Source organism: Aquarana catesbeiana, linkage group LG12, assembly GCF_042186555.1.
Source record: "Aquarana catesbeiana isolate 2022-GZ linkage group LG12, ASM4218655v1, whole genome shotgun sequence".
In the NCBI taxonomy this organism is placed as follows: Eukaryota; Metazoa; Chordata; class Amphibia; order Anura; family Ranidae; genus Aquarana; species Aquarana catesbeiana.
In genome coordinates, this window is record NC_133335.1 from 190,542,471 (window position 1) to 190,564,162 (window position 21,692).

Sequence of the window (21,692 nt, forward strand, 5' to 3'; positions counted from 1 at the left end):
CTCACAAATGCTCTTCTGGAAGAATGGTCAAACATTCGCATAGACACACTCCTAAAATTGTGGACAGCCTTCCCAGAAGAGTGAAAGCTGTTATAGCTACAAAGGGTGGGCCAACTCAATATTGAAGCCTACGGACTAAGACTGGGATGCCATTAAAGTTCATGTACGTGTAAAGGCAGGTGTCCCAATACTTTTGGTAATATAGTGTAGATGCATTGAAGTCTATGGAACAAAACACACAGCTGCATAAAAATGAGTAACAGAGCGATGAGTACAGAGCCGTAAAAAAAACCCCCCAAAAAACTAAAATTTTACATTTGAGTGCAGTAATTTACGTACGTGCCATTGAAATTATTCTGTGTGTAAAGGCAGGCGCCCCAATACTTTTGGCAATATAGTGTATGTATAAAATTCTGATAGCCTGGCCTAATGTCCATTTTAGGACATTTCATCCAATTTTTTCATTGTGTTCACTGAAGAAGACGCATCCTATGATGTAGAATTAACACTACAGGTCAAATTCAGTCTAACATCAGACAAGTTATATTTATAGAAAGAGCCGTATCCAAATCCAGACATTTCTGGCTTAAAAGTTTATTAAAGAATTTTAAAGCTTCACACTGATTTGTGAAAAAAAAAAAACATTTAAAATATAACATACTGTCTTTATGGCGTATCCTTGGTCTAAACACATGAAGCAGCCATGTCACCATCAGAAGCTAGCACCTCAATATGGCACACTTTGGGACCTATTTCCAAAAAATTTGCAGTGCAAATGTCTCAAGCAATCGCACAGCCGTCATTATTTCCTATGATCATCAGCTCCACCTTCTGGCCATAATGCAGAACTTTCCTGATTGATGTATTTCAGAAAAATACTACAGTATGGCCACTAGATGGAGACGGCGATCACAGGAAATAAACATATTAGGCAAATTATGGGGGTTATTCATGACACCTGTGCGAATGCAAATTTTTTTTATAACTAGACCCATTTGTAACAATGTAATTTAAATCAGTTGCATGATTCCCTTTAAACAAGAGAGTAACCAGCAAGGGCACACAAATATTTTCCAGCCAATGGAGAGCTGCCATGTCATCACCGTCTCACTTGACCACAGTGGAAAAACGAAACAGACACCATCTTGCCAATCAATTTTTTTTAGCAACTCTAATAAAAACTAAATATATCTTATTTGACTTCTTCTTATGAATATACATATATAATATATATATAATTATTATGCACAAAATTTTAAGTCAGATGTAGAAATAAGAATACAGCTTAGGACCCAGTGTTGTATTTTACAGCTCTATCTACAATTTTTGAAGAAAACAGCTGAAGGCACCGAAAATCTCCTTCTTGATCAAAACAGGAACGATGAGGTGCCTGCTCTCTTCATATCTGTGCATCGAAAACCATTACATAAAACTACATGTAAGGCACTACGTTGCTGTGAAAGGTATTGGCACCAGGTAACACAGGGTTAAAGTGTATCGTATAACACAGCGACAACTGCGGCAGGAACTATTCCAGTGCCGACAATTGTTCAAGGATGGCTTAGGCAACCCAAGAAGCTCTTTTCATTTATGAGTGGATTAGTGCAGGAACTACTTTGGTTCTCTGTAGGACTTCCCCGGAACTCTTCCTTACGGTAAGAGACCCATGCGAGACACCTTGGCTGACAAAAACGAGTGAATGATGAAGACGATGGTTTTGGGACAAGAGTGAAGATCCAGTTGCTGAATGGGAAAAAAAAAAAAGAAGAAAATTAAAAGAGTTGAAAGTCTATATATTTGATTTTATCATTATACTTATGTAGCACCCTCCTAGATACCGTGTTTTCCCCAAAATAAGACCTACCCCGAAAATAAGACCTATCCCGAAAATAAGACCTATCCCGAAAATAAGACCTATCCTGAAAATAAGACCTATCCCGAAAATAAGTCCTATCCTGAAAATAAGACCTATCCTGAAAATAAGACCTAGCGTTATTTTCCAGCAGGGCTGGAATATAAGCCCTACCCTGAAAATAAGCCCTAGTTTAACCACTTGACCACTGGGCACTTAAACCCCCTTCCTAACCAGACCAATTTTCAGCTTTCGGTGCTCTCACACTTTGAATGACAATTACTCAGTCATACAACACTGTACCCATATGAAATTTTTGTCCTTTTTTTCACACAAATAGAGCTTTTTTTTGGTGGTATTTAGTCACCGTTGGGTTTTTTATTTTTTGCGCTATAAAAGAAAAAAGACTGAAAATTTGGTAAAAAAATGAATTTTTCTTTGTTTCTGTTATAAAATTTAGCAAATTAGTAATTTTTCTTTGGAAATTTTGGCCAAAATTTATACTGCTACATATCTTTGGTAAAAATAAGTACAACTTGGTGTATATTATTTGGTCTTTGTGAATGTTAGAGAGTCCAAAAGCTATGGTGCGAATGTCTGAAAATTGATCACACCTGAAGTACTGACGGCCTATCAAATTTCTTGAGACCCTAACATGCCAGAAAAGTACAAATACCCCCCAAATGACCCCTATTTGGAAAGAAGACATTCCAAGGTATTTGAAAAGATGCATGGTGAGTTTTTTTGAAATTGTCATCTTTTCCCACAATTCTTTGCAAAATCAAGATTTTTTTTTTTTCTTTTTTTTTTTTCACAAAATTGTCATATTAGAAGGTTATTTCTCACACACAGCATATGCATACCACAAATTACACCCCAAAACACATTCTGCTATTACTCCCGAGTATGGCAATACCACATGTGTGAGACTTTTACACAGCGTGGCCACATACAGAGGCCCAACATGCAGGGGAGCACCTTCAGGCGTTCTGGAGTACCCAGGCCAATTCTGACATTTCTCTCCTACATGTAAAAATCATCATTTATTTGCTAGAAAATTACATAGAACCCCAAAACATTATATATATTTTTTTAGCAAAGACCCTAGAGAATACAATGGCGGTTGTTGCAACTTTTTATCTCACACGGTATTTGCGCAGCAATTTTTCGAACGCGTTTTTTGGGGAAAAAAAAACAGTTTTGTGCTTTAAAAAAAAACAAAACAGTAAAGTTAGCCCAATGTTTTTGCATAATGTGAAAGATGAAGTTACGCCGAGTAAATAGATACCTAACATGTCACCCTTCAAAATTGCACACGCTCGTGGAATGGTGCCAAACGTCGCTACTTAAAAATCTCCATAGGTGACGCTTTAAAATTTTTTACTGGTTACATGTTTTGAGTTACAGAGGAGGTCTAGGGCCAAAATTATTGCTCTCGCTCCAACGTTCGCAGTGATACCTCATATGTGTGGTTTGAACACCGTTTTCATATGTGGGCGGGACTTACGTAAGTGTTCGCTTCTGCATGTGAGCACACGGACAGGGGCACTTTAAATTTTTTTTTTTTTTTTTTTATTGTTTATTTTACTTTATTTATTTTAGTTTGACACTTTTTTCCCCCCAAAAAATTTTTTGATCACTTTTATTTCTATTACAAGGAATGTAAACATCCTTGTAATAGGAATATGGCATGACAGGTCCTCTTTACAGTGAGATATGGGGTCAATAAGACCCCACATCTCACCTCTAGGCTGGGAAGCCTGAAAAAAAAACAAAAAAAAAAAAACGATCTTGGCTTCGATCTAGCGGTGAGTCGGTAGAAGCACCGGAGGGTGGCGGGAAGGGGGGGGCGTCCCCTCTCGCCTCCCATAAGAACGATCAAGCAGTGGAACAGCTGCTATGATCATTCTTATGGTGTAGGAAATCGCCGGCTGAAAAAGCTGATATCTGAATGATGCCTGTAGCTGCAACCATCATTCAGATATCCCCGCTCAAAGTCAAGGACGTCATATGACTGTGGGTGGGAACTGGTTAAAAATTGCAGAGTATTGCAGAGTATTGCAGGGTATATTGCAGAGTAGTGCCGGGTATATTGCAGAGTAGTGCGGGGTATTATGCAGAGTATTGCAGGGTATTATGCAGAGTATTGCAGAGTATTGCAGGGTATTATGCAGAGTATTGCAGGGTATTATGCAGAGTATTGCAGGCTATTATGCAGAGTATTGCAGGCTATTATGCAGAGTATTATGCAGGCTATTATGCAGAGTATTATGCAGAGTATTATGCAGAGTATTGCAGGGTATTATGCAGAGTATTGCAGAGTATTATGCAGAGTATTATGCAGAGTATTATGCAGAGTATTGCAGGGTATTATGCAGAGTATTGCAGGGTATTATGCAGAGTATTGCAGGGTATTATGCAGAGTATTGCAGGGTATTATGCAGAGTATTGCAGGGTATTATGCAGAGTATTATGCAGAGTATTGCAGGGTATTATGCAGAGTATTGCAGGGTATTATGCAGAGTATTGCAGGGTATTATGCAGAGTATTATGCAGAGTATTGCAGGGTATTATGCAGAGTATTGCAGGGTATTATGCAGAGTATTATGCAGAGTATTATGCAGAGTATTGCAGGGTATTATGCAGAGTATTGCAGGGTATTATGCAGAGTATTATGCAGAGTATTGCAGGGTATTATGCAGAGTATTATGCAGAGTATTGCAGGGTATTATGCAGAGTATTATGCAGAGTATTGCAGGGTATTATGCAGAGTATTATGCAGAGTATTGCAGGGATGGCTGAGCATGGAGGGATGGATGGATGTGACAGCAATTGTCACTGAGCACCGCTGTGGGCACTACACATGCAGCCCACAGCGGTGCTGCCATCCGATCCCTCCCCCTCTCCTCTCACACTGTACCGATCGGTACACAGAGGGGAGGGAGGAACCGGCGTCATGACATGACGCCGGTCTGTTGACATGTGATCGCTCCGTCATTTGACGGAGCGATCACATGGTAAACGGCCGCGATTAGCGGCCGTTTACCGTGATCCGTGATGCGCCGGGTCCTATGGACCCGGCGGTCACGGAAGTTCTCGGGTGCGCGCCCCAGGGGGCGCGCGAGAGCAGTATTCTGGGAGGACGTCCATGGACGTCCACCCAGAACTAGCCGACCGCGCTGTAGACGTCTTTCGACTATGGCCCGGTCGGCAAGTGGTTAAAATGCTTGTAAAATCCTATAATCCACTCTATTACAGTAGAATATAATGTACAATGTGTGTTTCTGTAATATAATTGCAGGGAAGAGAGCTCCGGCGGGTCACAGAAGCGCAGAGCGGCGCTATAATGAAGGTATTTGGCACAATTATTTTACAGAAACACACACATTGTACATTATATAATACTGTAATAGAGTGGATTATAGGATTTTACAAGCATTTTAACTCGGTTCACACTGGGGATTCCTGTCAGGCAGGGAGAGAGAGGGGGAGAGAAGACAGCACATAACATGGTAAGACCTACCCTGAAAATAAGCCCTACTGTGTCTTTTACTGACAAAATGAATATAAGACCCGGGCTTATTTTCGGGGAAACACGGTAGGTGCTAGAATTAGGTAAATTTAGTTTTGGCCCACTGTACTCAGTGGAACTGCTGTTCGTTGTTAGGCAAATTTAGTTTTTGCTCACTGGAATGTGGCTGTTAATTGTTTTAGTTTTTCTATGTTTCAGAAGTTGCAGGATTAACTGCTTCCCCCTGGTTAGTTCAGAACAGGGCCACTGATAAGGCAGTACAGCCAGCCCTCCAGTACCGGGCACAGGCCCCATCAGTCCAAAAGGGGTACCCGGGCGCCTGCTGAGCTGGAGCAATGCTGTACTGCTTATTGCCATCTCTTGTGGCTCCCCCTGCAGCTCTGCTGGCTTCTCCTTGTTCTTCATCCGCCTGTACTGCAGGGGGTTTGGTATCTGGGTCCCCACCCCCCTGCTGTCCGGGCCTTCCTGTGTGCCCCCCTCCCCTGTAGCATTGCCAGCTTCCCTCCTCTCCCGCCAGCAGCTGCTGAGGGCACACGGGGAGGTTTAAGGATGGAGAGGGGGGTTGTGCGGTAATCATGTCCTATTTACTAGCCCCTTCCTTTCCTGAATGAACACAGTGAGCAATTGGCACTGATCACTCACTGTGTCCATTTATCACTAAAGCATAGTAAATTGTGTACTATGGAATAGGGAGCCTCCGAGTGCTTCCCATTAATTCACTGTCCAGTGTAGCTGAGGCTGCAGAGCAAGGGACTGGGGAATCTGTCCTCAGTCCCTTTCTCAGTCTCAAATGTGAGACATCAGGGGTCTGTTTAGACCCCTGATATTTCACCAAAGCCCCCCAACAACGCTGTTAAAAGAATGTAAAAAAAAAGGAGAGGGGCCCTGTCAAGTAGGCTGTACAGGGCCCCTTGATTTCTAACAGAAGCCCCGGTCTAGAAAGCTCTCGAGATTAGTGGACAAGTGTCTAATCAGCAGCTAAATAGTTATACAGCCCTGGCCAATCCCTGAGGGTTGCCAAGATATTAGATGAGAGCCTGTATAAATAGTCTGAGACAGAAAGCAGCAAGGTGATCACAGCCTAAGGGGAGCTGCTTGCCCCCTTAGGCCATCCTGCCATGTGCCTGTGGGGTGTCGAGGTCTCAGGTGGGCTACCTAGAGACAAGCTTTGCCAGAAGCTGCAGAAAGCCGACTGAGGGACTGTTGTCTGAGGATCAAGTCTGGTATCACAGGGAGAAAGTGTTGCAAGGATATTGGAAGGAGGAAACCAATTTTCTAAGGACATTTGTGAGTACAGACTAAAGAGAGGGATCCTAGAGACTGTGGGCTGAGGCCATCCCTCCTGTGTTAGAGTCAGCTGTGTGTAAAGGGGGCATAGTGTCCAGTGTGCTGAAGAGCTTTGTCTAAAAAGAAAACCCCTGGACTGTTCACTGAGCCAAAGAGTGACCTTGACCGTGCGCTTGGCTGTAGGGCAACTATTGGGGAAATTACTCAGAGCAATCTAGTAAGCGGCTCCTTTGGGGGTAGTGCTACACTTATATAGCAGGAAGTGTAAGGGCTCATTTACACTTGCATCGGCTTCAACACACATTAATGGCTAGTTTCCACTTGCTTCAAAACAAGGCTTCGGACAGGCTTTGTTAAAGCTCTCTGAATGCTAGTCAAAGCCCCTGTCACTAAATAAAATGGTTAGCTTACAGTCCTGTTTACACCTTGCTTTTGCTTTGCTTCAGCTTTGCTTCAAAATGTATAACCCATGTAGCTTCCATGTAGTTTTAGTGGTGCTTCAAAGTGTCTTCAAAGCCTCAATAGAAGTCTATGGAAAAGCTCGCTTGAAGCCCAACCAAAGCCTCACAAAGCCCCACCAAAGCCTCACTGAAGCCCCACCAAAGCCCCACCAAAGCCCCACTAAAGCCCCACCAAAGCCTCATCGAAGCCCCACCAAAGCCTCATTGAAGCCCCACCAAAGCCTCATCGAAGCCTCATCGAAGCACCAAGCAAAAGCAAGGTTTAAACAGAACTGTAAGCTAACCACACAGGGGCTTTGACTGGTGTTCAGAGAGCTTTAACAAAGTGTCCGAAGCCTTGTTTTGAAGCAAGTGTAAACTAGCGCTGAGACAAGTATGATCTAACGGGCAGGTCCTTATGTGTCATGGTAGCTACACCATATGGTGAATCACCAAAGCTAGGTGCATAAAAATATGGTTTGATGAGTCTGGTGTAGAGGAAATTGAGTGTCCTGCACAGAGCCCTGATCTCGATCCTACTGAACACCTTTGGAATGATTTGGAACACAGATTTTGAACTAGGTCATCTCAACCAAAAACCTGATCTCACAAATAATGGTTGAATGGGCACAAATTCCCACAGACACCCTCTATAATCTTGTGAAAAGACTTCTCAGAAGGGTGGAGGCTGTTAAAGCCCCAAAGGGTGGCTATCTCTACCATAACGCCCATGGTTCCAGAATGGGTTGTCTTATAGATGTGATGATCAGGTGAACACGCGGTACATATCACTTCGCATCCAGGCCATTTCTGACACTTCGCTCCTACATGTCAAAAATCATCATTTCTTTGCTATAAAATTAGATAGAACCCCCAAACATTATATATGTTTTTTTAGCAGAGACCCTAGAGAATACAATGGCAGTCATTGCAACTTTTTATCTTGCACGGTATTTGCGCAGCAATTTTTCAAACGCGTTTTTTTGAAAAAAAAACAGTTTCATGCTTTAAAAAAAAACAAAACAGCAAAGTTAGCCAAATTTTTTTGCATTGTGTGAAAGATGAAGTTACGCCGAGTAAATAGATACCTAACATGTCACGCTTCAAAATTGCACACGCTCGTGGAATGGCGCCAAACTTTGGTACTTAAAAATCCCCATTGGCGACGCTTTAACATTTTTTACTGGTTACATGTTTTGAGTTACAGAGGAGGTCTAGGGCCAAAATTATTGCTCTCGCTCTAACGTTCGCGGCGATACCTCACATGTGTGGTTTGAACACCGTTTTCATATGTGGGCGGGACTTACGTATGCGTTCGCTTCTGCGTGCGAGCTCACGGGGACAGGGGCGCTTTAAAAATTTTTTTTTTTTTTTTATTGTTAATTTTACTTTTTAAAAAATTTTTATTTTTACACTTTAAAAAAATTTTTTTTTTTTTGATCACTTTTATTCCTATTACAAGGAATGTAAACATCCCTTGTAATAGGAATATGACACGATCAGTCCTCTTTTACAGTGAGATATGGGGTCAATAAGACCCCACATCTCACCTCTAGGCTGGGAAGCCGGAAATCTCTATGGTGAACATCCGGCGCCGGCGGATCCGCTATCCGACTCACCGATCGCTGAGGTGAGTCGGTAGTAGCACCGGAGGGCGGCGGGAGGAGGGGGAAGTCCCCTCCCGCCGCCCGTAAGAACGATCAAGCGGCGGAACAGCCACTATGATCGTTCTTATGGTGTACGGAATCGCCGGCTGAAAATGCCGGTATCTGAATGATGTCTGTAGCCTCAGACATCATTCAGATATAAGCCCCGAAAGTCGAGGACGTCATATGACGTCCTCCGTATGTCAAGCGGTTAAACAGGGCTAAAAGCCCATCACTTAGCAAAAAAAAAACAAAAAAAATCCCATGCTGTGCAGTGGGGCTGTGCCCACACAGCATGGGTCAACTGCTCAATTTGTCTAGGAATGAGGAAAAAGCTCTATACTCACCCGATCCTTGGACTGTTCCCGTCATCCTCACATCCAGAGCAAGTCTATGGGTGTGATGACTTCAGGAACAGTCCACTGCGTAAGACTGCTAGACCAGGGTGGGAGGGGGACAGGCACCAAAGGGACCAGTCTTGTGTTGGGGAGGATTAGGTAAGAATATCTCCATTCTCCAATTCCCTAGACAAAAACGATCAGTTTATCCGTGCAGTGCGGGCATAGCCCCACTGCGTGGGAAAACTTTTTTTTTTTGCTTTGAGTTGGGCTTTAAAGCAAATAAAAAAGGTTTCTTATATTGTAATGGTTACCTCATGCCCATTTTCTGTGACATACAGGAGTTAATTTACTAAAGGCAAATAGGCCGTGCACTTTGTAACTGCGGTTTGCTCCAGAGCTTGTTAAATGAGGTTAACCTCTGTTGACTTTCATCATCCAATCATGTGCCACCAGAAATGCTGTTTTTTTTTTTCCTTGCATGCGATTGGGTATTTTTGTAAAGTGAAGCATCACTTCATTTACTAAGCTGTGGAGCCATTGCCCTTGCAGAGTGCAACTACACCTGCAAAGTGCACAGTCTATTTGCGTTTAGTATATCAACCCCACAGTGTTGTGGTATGTTCTTCCTGCTCTTTAGTGAATATGTAAGGCCATAACATACCTTCATCTATCAAGAGAATGGCTTCAGTAGTGCCAAGGAGCCTCTGAAAATGAGCACAGCATGTAGCCAATGCATGCCTTGGGTTCTAATGTCAAAACTCTCAACCACCCCCAGACCTCTCACAATGCAAAGTAAAAACCTCCATGTTTGCCACTGCATTGCATTATGGAATGGTGGCGTAGACCAAAGCTCCTTTAAGTAGTTTAAGTCAAAACAGTGAGCAATTAAATTTGGGGTTAGGTTGGTGAACACTGGAGGTATTAATTGGCAGCACAACATTGCAGGTTATGAGCTGAAAAACTGCTGAAATAAAAGCAATTGCTAGATAAGTCAGCAGGAAAATGCTCTACATTCAAGCTATATGTGTACACAAAGACAGGTCTGCTTGTGACCATTAGAAAAACCACACACACTGTATTGTCAAAAGTTTTGGGACACCTGCCTTTACATGAACTTTAAATAGCATCCCAGTCTTAGTCCGTAGGGTTTAATAATGAGTTGGCCCACCCTTTGCAGCTATAACAGCTTCAACTCTTCTAGGAAGGCTGTCCACAAGGTTTAGGAGTGTGTCTATGGGAATGTTGGACCATTCTTCCAGAAGCACATTTGTGAAAACATGCACTGGTGTTGGACGAGAAGGCCTGGCTCGCAGTCTCCGCCCAAAGGTGTTCTATTGGGGTGAGGCCAGTCAAGTTCCTCCACCCCAAACTCGCTCATCCATGTCTTTATGGACCTTGCTTTGTGCACAGTTATGTTGGAACAGAAAGGGCCAACCCCAAACTGTTTCCACAAAGTCAGGAGTCCTCCACCCCAAACTTGTTCATCCACACTATATTGCAAAAGTAATGGGCCTCCCCTCCAAATCATTTGGTGGAAGGGGGATTATGGCGTGGGGTTGTTTTTCAGGGGTTGGGCCTAGTCCCTTTGTTCCAGTGAAGGGAACTCTTAATGTGTCAGCATACCAAGACATTTTGGACAATTTCATGCTCCCAACTTTGTGGGAACAGTTTGGGGATGGCCCCTTCCTGTTCCAACAAGACTGGGCACCAGTGCACAAAGCAAGATCCATAAAGACATGGATGAGCGAGTTTGGGGTGGAGGGACTTGGACTGGCCTGCATAGAGTGCTGACCTCAACTCGATAGAACATCTTTGGGATGAATTAGAGCGGAGACTGCAAGCCAGGCCTTCTCGTCCAGTATCAGTGCCTGACCTGACAAATACTCTTCTGGAAGAATGGTCAAACATTCCCATAGACACATTCCTAAACCTTGTGGACAGCCTTTCCAGAAGAGTTGAAGCTGTTCTAGCTGCAAAGGGTGGGCCAACTCAATAATGAACCCTACAGAATAAGACTGGGATGCCATTAAAGTTCATGTGGGTGTAAAGGCAGGCATCCCAATACTTTTGGAAATACAGTGTACCTATAAAGAACAATGTGTATGAAATAGAACTTTCTTTACGTACAAGTTCACCCTCGGGGTTGCCAAAGTCCAGATACAACATCCTGGCACCATCGTCAGAAGACATCCGGAGTTTCTCAAAGGGTTTATGAAGGTGAACGATTCTGTTGAGTCCAGGCTCCTCCGTGAAGAGTGTGAATCCTTTGTCGATATGTATAGAGAGTGCACACTCTTTTCCACCCCATGTACATGCTAGGTAGGTAAAAACAGATATTCATGTTTAGGAGGAGAATAGTATTGTATAGATGATGCTATCTACTAAACTATACACAAATGTTATTGTATATCTAAAGCCAAAATGTTTACTTTTGTTTTAAATAGAGTAGAGCAGTGGTCTCCAAACTGTTGCCCAAGGGCCAGATGTGGCCCTTTGTTCGCCTTTATCCGGCCCTTGGGGTACTTTTTCTCCCACTGATACAACACATTATTCCTTCCACTGACACCAACAATGGTGCATAATTCCCGGTGGTGACATCAATAATGGGGCACTATTTCTCCCATTGACATCAATGATGGGGCACTATTCCTCTCACTGACACCAATGATGAGACACTATTCCTCCCACTGACGCCAATGATGGGACACTATTCCTCCCACTGATACCAATGATGGGACACTATTCCTCTCACTGACACCAATGATGAGACACTATTCCTCCCACTGACGCCAATGATGGGACACTATTTCTCCCACTGATACCAGTGATGGGTCACTATTCCTCCCACTGATACCAATGATGGGACACTATTCCTCCCACTGACGCCAATGATGGGACACTATTCCTCCCACTGACGCCAATGATGGGACACTATTCCTCCCACTGACACCAATGATGGGACACTATTCCTCTCACTGACACCAATGCTGAGACACTATTCCTCCCACTGACGCCAATGATGGGACACTATTTCTCCCACTGATACCAGTGATGGGTCACTATTCCTCCCACTGATACCACTGATGGGGCACTATTCCTCCCACTGACACCACTGATGGGGCACTATTCCTCCCACTGACACCAATGATGGGACACTATTCCTTCCACTGACACCAATGATGGGGCACTATTCCTCCCACTGACGCCAATGATGGGACACTATTCCTCCCACTGATACCAATGATGGGGCACTATTCCTCCAACTGACACCAATGATGGGACACTATTCCTCTCACTGACACCAATGATGAGACACTATTCCTCCCACTGATGCCAATGATGGGACACTATTCCTCCCACTGATACCAATGATGGGACACTATTCCTCCCACTGACGCCAATGATGGGACACTATTCCTCCCACTGACACCAATGATGGGACACTATTCCTCCCACTGACACCAATGATGGGACACTATTCCTCTCACTGACACCAATGATGAGACACTATTCCTCCCACTGACGCCAATGATGGGACACTATTTCTCCCACTGATACCAGTGATGGGTCACTATTCCTCCCACTGACACCACTGATGGGGCACTATTCCTCCCACTGACACCAATGATGGGACACTATTCCTTCCACTGACACCAATGATGGGACACTATTCCTCCCACTGACACCAATGATGGGACACTATTCCTTCCACTGACACCAATGATGGGACACTATTCCTTCCACTGACACCAATGATGGGGCACTATTCCTTCCACTGATACCAATGATGGGGCACTATTCCTCCCACTGACACCAATGATGGGGCACTATTCCTCCCACTGACACCAATGATGGGGCACTATTCCTCCCACTGATGGGTCACTATTCCTTCCACTGACACCAATGATGGGGCACTATTCCTCCCACTGACACCAATGATAGGACACAGTGTTTGATAAAATGGAAGATTGTCCACCCACATTCAGTCACTGTTTGGGTATTCATCCAGTCGTCCCCCGCAGTTGCTTGAAAAAATTTGCGGCAGGGGAGATTCCTCCATCTGCTTAGTGTGGATGTTGGAATCTGTTAATTTTCTCTGCTTCAGCCTGCAGAGAGAGATCTAGCTGTGTATGGCTCGCTGTACACGGGAATCATGGCCAGTCCGGCAGTACAGGAATGCAAGCAAATTAAGAACTGACTCCTAATGATCCTTTCTTTAGGCCTTTTTCACACTGATAGTGGAATATGCCATCTCACTGAAAAGAGATTTATGGTTGATTGCTTTTCAGAGGCAGTTGAGCAGCAGTTTGTCACCTCCTGAATGCATGTTTTTTTTATTTTTTTTATTTTGTCTTGCAATGTTTTTGAGCTGCACTTCTCTCACCTGTTGTCACCTCTTGTATAAGCTCCGCTGCATTGTGGCATCCGTCTACTAATGCCCGTGTCCACTCCGCCAGCTCTCTCTGTATTGCCACGCTGAACAAATGAGTTTCCACCCCCTTCTGTGTGCCAGAACGAAGAGCGAAGGCCAGCTCAGTGTCGTAGACCGGTGAGCTCTTGGGGGGCCCAGAGTGTACAAGCCTGTGAAGGATGACAGAAATATTTTAGTAAATTTACCTGAGAAAAGTGCCCCCTGTTTAATTATTAAAGCCCAACGCCAGGCAAACAGCTAAAAACACAGATAAAAAAATTCGGGGGATTAAAATTCACAGGTGCACACAATTTTAAGGCTTGACATGTTTGGTACCTCTTTACTCGGTGCAACATAATCTTTTATATTTTACCAAAAATTGTGTGCACTAAAATTAACCACTTGACCTCTGGATGATTTACCCCCCTTCATGAATGACAATTGCGCGGTCATACAACACTGTACCCAAATGACATTTTTATAATTTTTTTTCACATAAATGGAGCTTTCTTTTGTTGGTATTTAATCACCACTGCGGTTTTTATTTTTTTCTAAACAAACTCAAAAAGACCGAAAATTTTGAAAAAAAATCCAAAACGTTTTCATATTTTGTTATAAAATTTTGCAAACAGGTAATTATTCTCCCTTAGACCCCTTTCACACTGGAGGCATTTTTCAGGCGCAACAGCACTAAAAATAGCGCCTGCATAGTGCCTGAAAAAAGCCTCATCTGCAAACTCAGTGTGAAAGTCCGAGTGCTTTCACACTGGGGCGCTGCGCTGGCAAGGCATCACAAAAAATCCTGCCAGCAGCTTCTTTGCAGCTGTGTAGGAGCGATGAATACACCACTCCTACACCGCTCCTACACCGCTCCTGCCCATTGAAAACAATGGGGCAGCGCTACTATACCACCGGCAAAGCGCTGCTGCAACAGCGTTTTGCGGGCAGATTTAACCCTTTTTCAGCTGCTAGCAGGGGGGTTAAAACTGCCCCGCTAGCGGCCGAATAGTGCCACTAAAACGACGGTAATGTGGAGCTAAAAATAGCGCCGCTTTACTGCCGACGCCCGGGTGCTTTCAATGTGAAAGGGGTCTTACTGATGGGCATTGATGAGGTGGCACTGGTAGGCTGCACTAATGGGCACTGATAGGTGGCACTAATGGGCACTGATGAGGCGTTACTGATGGGTGGCACTGATGGGCACTAATAGGTGGCACGGAGAGGTGGCACTGATAGGCAGCATTAATGGGCACTGATAGGCAGTACTGATGGGCACTGATTAGCAGTATTGATGGGAACTGATAAGATGGCACTGGTGGGCACGGATTTACAGCACTGGAGGGCACTGATTACCAGCATTGGTTGGCACTTAGGGGACTGATGTCCCTCTAACAGAAGCCGGTTACCAGCTTTATTCTATTCTTCACGCTGACAGCGTGAAGAAAGAAAAAAAAAAAGAAGCCGGTAACCGGCTTCTGTTTACTTCCGTGATCAGCTGTCATTGGCTGACAGCTGATCACGTGGTAAAGGCCCGCTGTGATTGGCCCTTTACCCTTCTCTATGATCAGCCGAGTCCGAAGAACTTGGCAATCACAGAGCACGCCGCATGCGAACGGTGGATGTACATGGACGCCCTCCCGGCATTTGAGGTCCTTGCTGTAGCCGTCTTTTGGCTATAGCGCAGTTGTGCGATGCTGTATCCAAATAAAATTGATGTCCTTTTTTCCCACAAATAGAGCATTTTTTTGGTGATATTTGATCACCACTGCGGTTGCTATTTTTTTTGCGCTAAACATAAAAAGACCAACAATTTTGAAGAAAAAAAAAAAACAATATTTTTTTTTTACTTTCTGCTATAAAACATATCCAATAAAAAACCGTTCAAAACCCAATTTCTCATAAATCTAAGGGAATATGCATTCTGCTATATATTTTTGGTAAAAAAAATGAAAAAATCCTAATAAGCGTTTGGTTTGTTCAAAAGTTATAGCGTCTACAAACTTTGGGATTTTTTAATTTTTTATTTATTTTTTTGCTAGTAATGGCGGCAATCAGTGACTTATAGCGGGACTGCGACATTGCGGCGGACATTCTGACACTGACACTTTTTGGGGACCAGTGACACTAATACATTGATCAGTGCTAAAAATATGCACTGTCACTGTACTTATGACACTGGCCAGGAAGGGTTTAACATCTAGGGCGAACAAAGGGTTAACTGTGTGCCTAGCCAGTGTTTGTGTGTGTAAGGTGCTTTTACTAGGGGAGCAGATGGACTTTATTCCGTGCTTTGCAGGGACACAAAATCCATCCCTTACCCCCTCCTCCCCCTGTCAGAACAGAGATCTGCCTTGTTTACATAGGCGGATCTCAGTCCTGTGTCTCTGCCTGACAATCGTCAGGCACCAGTGGACATCCAGTGCCCGGCACCCACCAATCGGCTTCTGCTGTGTGTAATCACACAGGAAGCGGGCCACTGACAGCGCGCACACGCACCCCCCTACCAGGCATCGCTGGATCATCTATATATACACATGATCCGGTGCAGAGCTGCCACCCTGTAGCAGTAAAACTGCTAAAGGGGGGTCAGCAAGCGGTTAGGTAAGCACTATGCTGATAATATTATATAAAAAATTTAAATATATTATAGCAAAAAAAAAAAAATCTGTCATGCTTTACTGTTAAAGAAGTAAATTCCCATAATATTTAAAGAGTCTTAACAGGGAAGAAGTCCAGCCAATATTTTCAATCCCGCAGTCTGCCTAAGCTAAGGGCATGTTCCATATTAACACTGTAAATGGTGATTCATATTGTTGCCAATGGTGGTGCACTTCCCATTTACCGCCACTAGATGGCAGGACAGTCACCTGTAGTAGCACACTTTAACGTTTACAGAATTTCCTCTTTTGCAGCCACATTGGGATAACACTTACTTTATATTTGTTACATTTCCCCATTCACACAGCATTATTTAACTTCAATATTTACAAAGTGTTGCGCACATTTTTATGACTTTTCTGAATACTTCAAAACCAACGTTTTTCTCTGCTTTGTAATGTTAAAAGTGGTTGTAAATTCCTCTTTTTCCCTAAAATAAAAAAAAAAAAAACAGATTCAAACTTACCTGCTCTGTGCAATGGTAGTGCACAGAACGGCCCTCTTACCTCCTCTTCTGGGGTCCCCCAGCAGCGGTCTCGGCTCCTCCTCCTCCCCATGCTATGAGTTCACACGTGAGATGCATTCTTGAGCCAGGCAGGCTGTGTGCGTCCATAGACACACACAGCGTGGCTTGACCCTGGCCCCGCCCCTGCTCCCTCCTCACAACCAATGGCTCCCGCTGCTCTCAATCTGTCCTGTCTTCATAGACAGCTCTCAGTTTCTACTAATGATCGAGAACTGGTGAGACTGGTTTGAATCATGTGACCACTGTGACAGGCAATCACAATTTATATGTAATCAACCAGTCCCTCCCGCCCCATAGGCCCTGCTAAAGGGATCCCGGGGCTGGGCGAGAATGGGTTAAGGAAGGGCCTGGGGAGTTCATGTATAATAATCAACCCCGTCTGTACTGTTCTGGCAGATCTCATTATCATTTGTAAACTAGTTTTGAATACTATCTTGTCCAGAAAAAGGAGAGGAAACCCAGTCTGTCCCCACTTTGTCCCTCCCTTTGAAATTGTTCAGGGCGACTTTCGGTCTGCCCTAAGACCTGCTCCAAAAAAACAATTAGAAGGGTAACACGTAAAAAAAAAAAAAAATCACTTACAGGCAGAGACATAACTAGAACCTTCAGGGCCCCACTGCAAGAAACCATGAAGGGCCCCCTTGGCCCTTCCCACTGATCCCAGGGCCCTTTACTTATATCAGTGGACCCGTTATTTTGGTCCTGCAGCGGGCCATCTTCCTTCTCCGGGTCTTCTCCACTGATGTATTCTAGCCCTCCTTGGCTCTTCTCCCTCTGTCTGCCTCTGCCAGGTCTTCTCTGCTATCTTCTTGCTCTTTTGCTGGGTCTTCTCCGCTGCCTTCTTCCGATGTTGACTTGACGCTCTTTCCCACTCCAATGCTGGGTGCACAGTGTGCCACTACTTATATTGGGATGGGGAGGGGTCACTGGTGGCCCGCCCCTTATGACATCACCGCCCATCATGCCCCGGGTGGTAACATCATGCCCCATCATGCCCTGGGTGGTGACGTCATGCCCCATCATGCCCCGGGTGGTGACGTCATGCCCCATCATGCCCTGGGCGGTGATGTTATAAGGGGCGGGCCTCCGGTGGCCCCGTCCCATGCCAATAGAAGTAGTGGCACACCATGCACCAAGCATTAGAGTGGGAGAGAGCGTTGAGTCAACATCGGAAGAAGAACAGAGGGAGAAGACAGCGGAGAAGACAGAGGAGAAGACCCAGCAAAAGAGCAAGAAGATAGCGAAGAAGACCTGTCAGAGGCAGAAGACAGCGGACAGAGGGAGAAGAGCCGGAGAGGGCCAAAATACATCAGCGAAGAGCGGAGAAGACCCAGAGAAGGGAGAAGAACCGGCAGAGGCAGAAGACATCAGTGGAGGAGGCAGAAGAGCCGGAGGGGGGAGAAGAAGTCGGAAGAGACCCTGGAGCTGCCTAATAAATTACTTTAAAAACATGTGTACTGTGTTTTATTTTTGAGACTTTTTTTTAGGTGAATGGGTAGGGGTACAATGCACCCGATACTCATTCACATAGGGTGGGGGGCAGGAATCTGGGGGCCCTCTTGTTAAAGGGGGCTTCCAGATTCCGATAAGCCCCCCCCCGCAGACCCCGACAAAGAACGGCCAGGGTTGTCGGGAAAAGGCCCCTGTCCTCATCAACACGGGGACAAGGTGCTTTGGGGTGGGGGGCGAAGAGCCCCCTAGCCCCAAAGCACCCACCCCTCCCATGTTGAGGGCATGTGGCCTGGTATGGTTCAGGAGGGGGGGGTGCTCGCTCGTCCCCAGCCCCTTTCCTAACCTGCAGGGCTGTGTGCTCAGATAAGGGTCTGGTATGGATTTTGGGGGGACCCCCATGCCTTTTTTCGGCGTGGGGGTTCCCCTTAAAATCCATGCCAGACCGAAGGACCTGGTATGCTCTTGGAGGGGGAACCCATGCCAGATTTTTTTTTTTTACGTTGTGCGTGGAGTTCCCCCTAAAGATTCATACCATACAGTGCCTAGTATTGTTCAGTTATGAATATATCGACAGATCCGCGCTTACAGACTGGTTTACACCTGCAGCCCCCCTATATAGGAAGGGGACACCTAAGTGATCCCCCAGAAAACTGAAAGTCAAAAAAATAGGGAGTGGCGCTGTGTTAGATCTAAGGGTGTGGCTGTAAATTAAATAAGTGCTCAAGTGTATAATATAATGGCTTTTTAGAAGTGGAGAATTTGTTATAGTACGAAACTCCCAAAAAAACGATGTATCCCTATTTTAGTGAAAAATCCTTATTTAGTGATAAAGAGAATTTGCTACTGTAAGTGCAAACAATAACACAAATTTTAAATCATCACCATTATATAACATATATAAATCTTCTAATTAATAATTATAAAGTGACCAGTGCCCAAAACTGTGGTTATCAAACCATAGTGCATTGATGTGCGAGAACCATAATAGTAAATCATTAATAATGTGTAAAAACCGCAACTTTGTATCAAAGAAAATCCCATGTACTGTTTGTTGCAAAATGTTCATAACAGTAATATAATGTGCCGTGCACCAAAACCCCGTAGAAATCGTGCAGAAAGTTCTTCTTTAGTAGTAAAGAGCCGTGCTGTAATTACTGGCAGTCACCCCCCAATGTGGTTACACTCACCAGAGCACCCCACCCCTGCAGGGGTACGAGCGTGTGATGTTGATCCTGTCTCCCCGGTTGTACGGGTGCCAGTATCCTTCCACGCGTCCCAATCCTAAACGCAGCTACTTGCATACAAGGAGGTGGGGACTTCCTGTCCCTTGATGTAGTAAAGGTCCCCACTGGATATCCACTTAGGTGTTAGAAAAATAAAAAAGGTTTCCACATAGCGTGATTCTGTTTTAAAATGGATTCCTTTATTTATGTAAAACAGTCCAGTCACAAAAGACTGATATCACACTGGCAAAAAAAATAATTAATGTTCCCAGACAGGAGAGTGAGCTCGTATGCCATCTTTGCCATCTCGTAGGTGCCTCCGATGACGTCCGTATGACGAAACGCGTAAGGCGGGACTATCTTGGCACGCACAACGTCACTTCCGCGGATCGTGGTTCCGGATATCTGACTGGTGGAACGCAAGCGGCGGTTCATGCTGGCGCTGCGTCCCCGGATTGTGTGGAGAGCATACGAGCCTGTGAGCTCACTCTCCTGTCTGGGAACATTAATTATTTTATTCGCCAGTGTGATATCGGTCTTTTGTGATTGGACTGTTTTACATAAATAAAGGAATCCATTTTAAAACAGAATCACGCTATGTGGAAACCTTTTTTATTTTTCTAACACCTAAGTGGATATCCAGTGGGGACCTTTATTACATCAAGGGACAGGAAGTCCCCACCTCCTTGTATGCAAGTAGCTGCGTTTAGGATTGGGACATGTGGAAGGATACTGGCACCCATACAACCGGGGAGACAGGATCAACATCACACGCTTGTACCCCTGCAGGGGTGGGGTGCTCCGGTGAGTGCAACCACATTGGGGGGTGACTGCCAGTAATTACAGCACGGCTCTTTACTACTAAAGAAGAACTTTCTGCACGATTTCTATGGGGTTTTGGTGCACGGCACATTATATTACTGTTATGAACATTTTGCAACAAACAGTACATGGGATTTTCTTTGATACAAAGTTGCGGTTTTTACACATTATTAATGATTTACTATTATGGTTCTCGCACATCAATGCACTATGGTTTGATAACCACAGTTTTGGGCACTTGTCACTTTATAATTATTAATTAGAAGATTTATATATGTTATATAATGGTGATGATTTAAAATGTGTGTTATTGTTTGCACTTACAGTAGCAAATTCTCTTTATCACTAAATAAGGATTTTTCACTAAAATAGGGATACATCGTTTTTTTGGGACTTTCGTACTATAACAAATTCTCCACTTCTAAAAAGCCATTATATTATACACTTGAGCACTTATTTAATTTACAGCCACACCCTTAGTTCTAACACAGCGCCACTCCCTATTTTTTTGACTTTCATTGTTCAGTTATGGCCATTTATTTGTTCATCATCATCTTTAATCCCTCTACCCCTCCAGTCTGTGGTTATATTAAACTATAATGGTGATTTTTTTTTTTTTTTTTTTTTATCCCCTTTTAGTATATGGATGCACTTGCTCCTGATGAGTGGATAGAAGTCCACGAAACATCGTCAAGCTTATTTTGATGCATCCATTCCATATTTATGATTCCAGATGGTTTTTATTGCTCTACCACCCTGACATAATGTTATGCCTACTCTATTTGAGGGACTGTGACGTATAATATTTACTTTCTGTGTCATGTTGGTGACTATCCTTAATATGTATGTTGATACTTTGTATTTTATATGCCAATGTTCTATTATGCGTTTATATGGGTTGATCCACGCCCTATCTTTGGTCTAATAAAGAATACAATTTTTTACATATGTATATGGTTTTGTCTGGCTCTACCCCACGCACCTCATCTAAAGTCCCCCCCTCCCCCCTCTTTTTTGCAAAAGCAACCAGGGATCGAGGCGCAATATTCCCCGTTGCGTCTCATTTAAAGTCCAAAAAATATTCCCTTTTTTCTTTGATATTGTTGGGGATCAAAGTCGGATCCCTGTTCATTGAAGTTGGACTTCAAGTCGCAGGGCAAAGTCGGATCCACAGTCATACGACTGTCTTGTCAAAATCGCAGGCGCGAAATCGCGACAAAATTGTGCAACTTTGAAGTTGCAAAAGTGTGAAAGGGGCCTAAGTGGAAGGTGGAGGAGTACTACCCTGAATGAGAAACAAGTGTAATTCCTATCTGTTTGGAGCCTGCACAAGCTATTTTTGCCTCTTCTATAACAAGATAGGCATGCACTTTTGTAAGTGCATTTTCCTAAGGAAACACTTTAACCCAGACGGTTTGAATCAATCAACTTGGGTACAATCAGCCTGCCCATACATCGTTTGAATCTCAGCAGGGACCGGCCGAGATTTGAACCATGTACGG

At 44.1% G+C, this 21,692-nt stretch overlaps 1 protein-coding gene across 1 annotated transcript in view; it reads right to left on the minus strand.

Moving 5' to 3' along the window:
- Positions 1-578: 578 nt before the first annotated feature.
- SNTA1 (syntrophin alpha 1) overlaps positions 579-21,692 on the minus strand; it is a 116,204-nt gene continuing 95,090 nt past the window's right edge. The window contains exons 6-8 of the mRNA XM_073606338.1: positions 13,483-13,679; positions 11,226-11,413; positions 579-1,743 (exon numbers count right to left, since the gene is read on the minus strand). Of these exons, the coding sequence (XP_073462439.1) occupies positions 1,651-1,743; positions 11,226-11,413; positions 13,483-13,679 (478 nt within the window). The 3' untranslated portion in view covers positions 579-1,650. The remainder of the gene's footprint in view (positions 1,744-11,225; positions 11,414-13,482; positions 13,680-21,692) is intronic.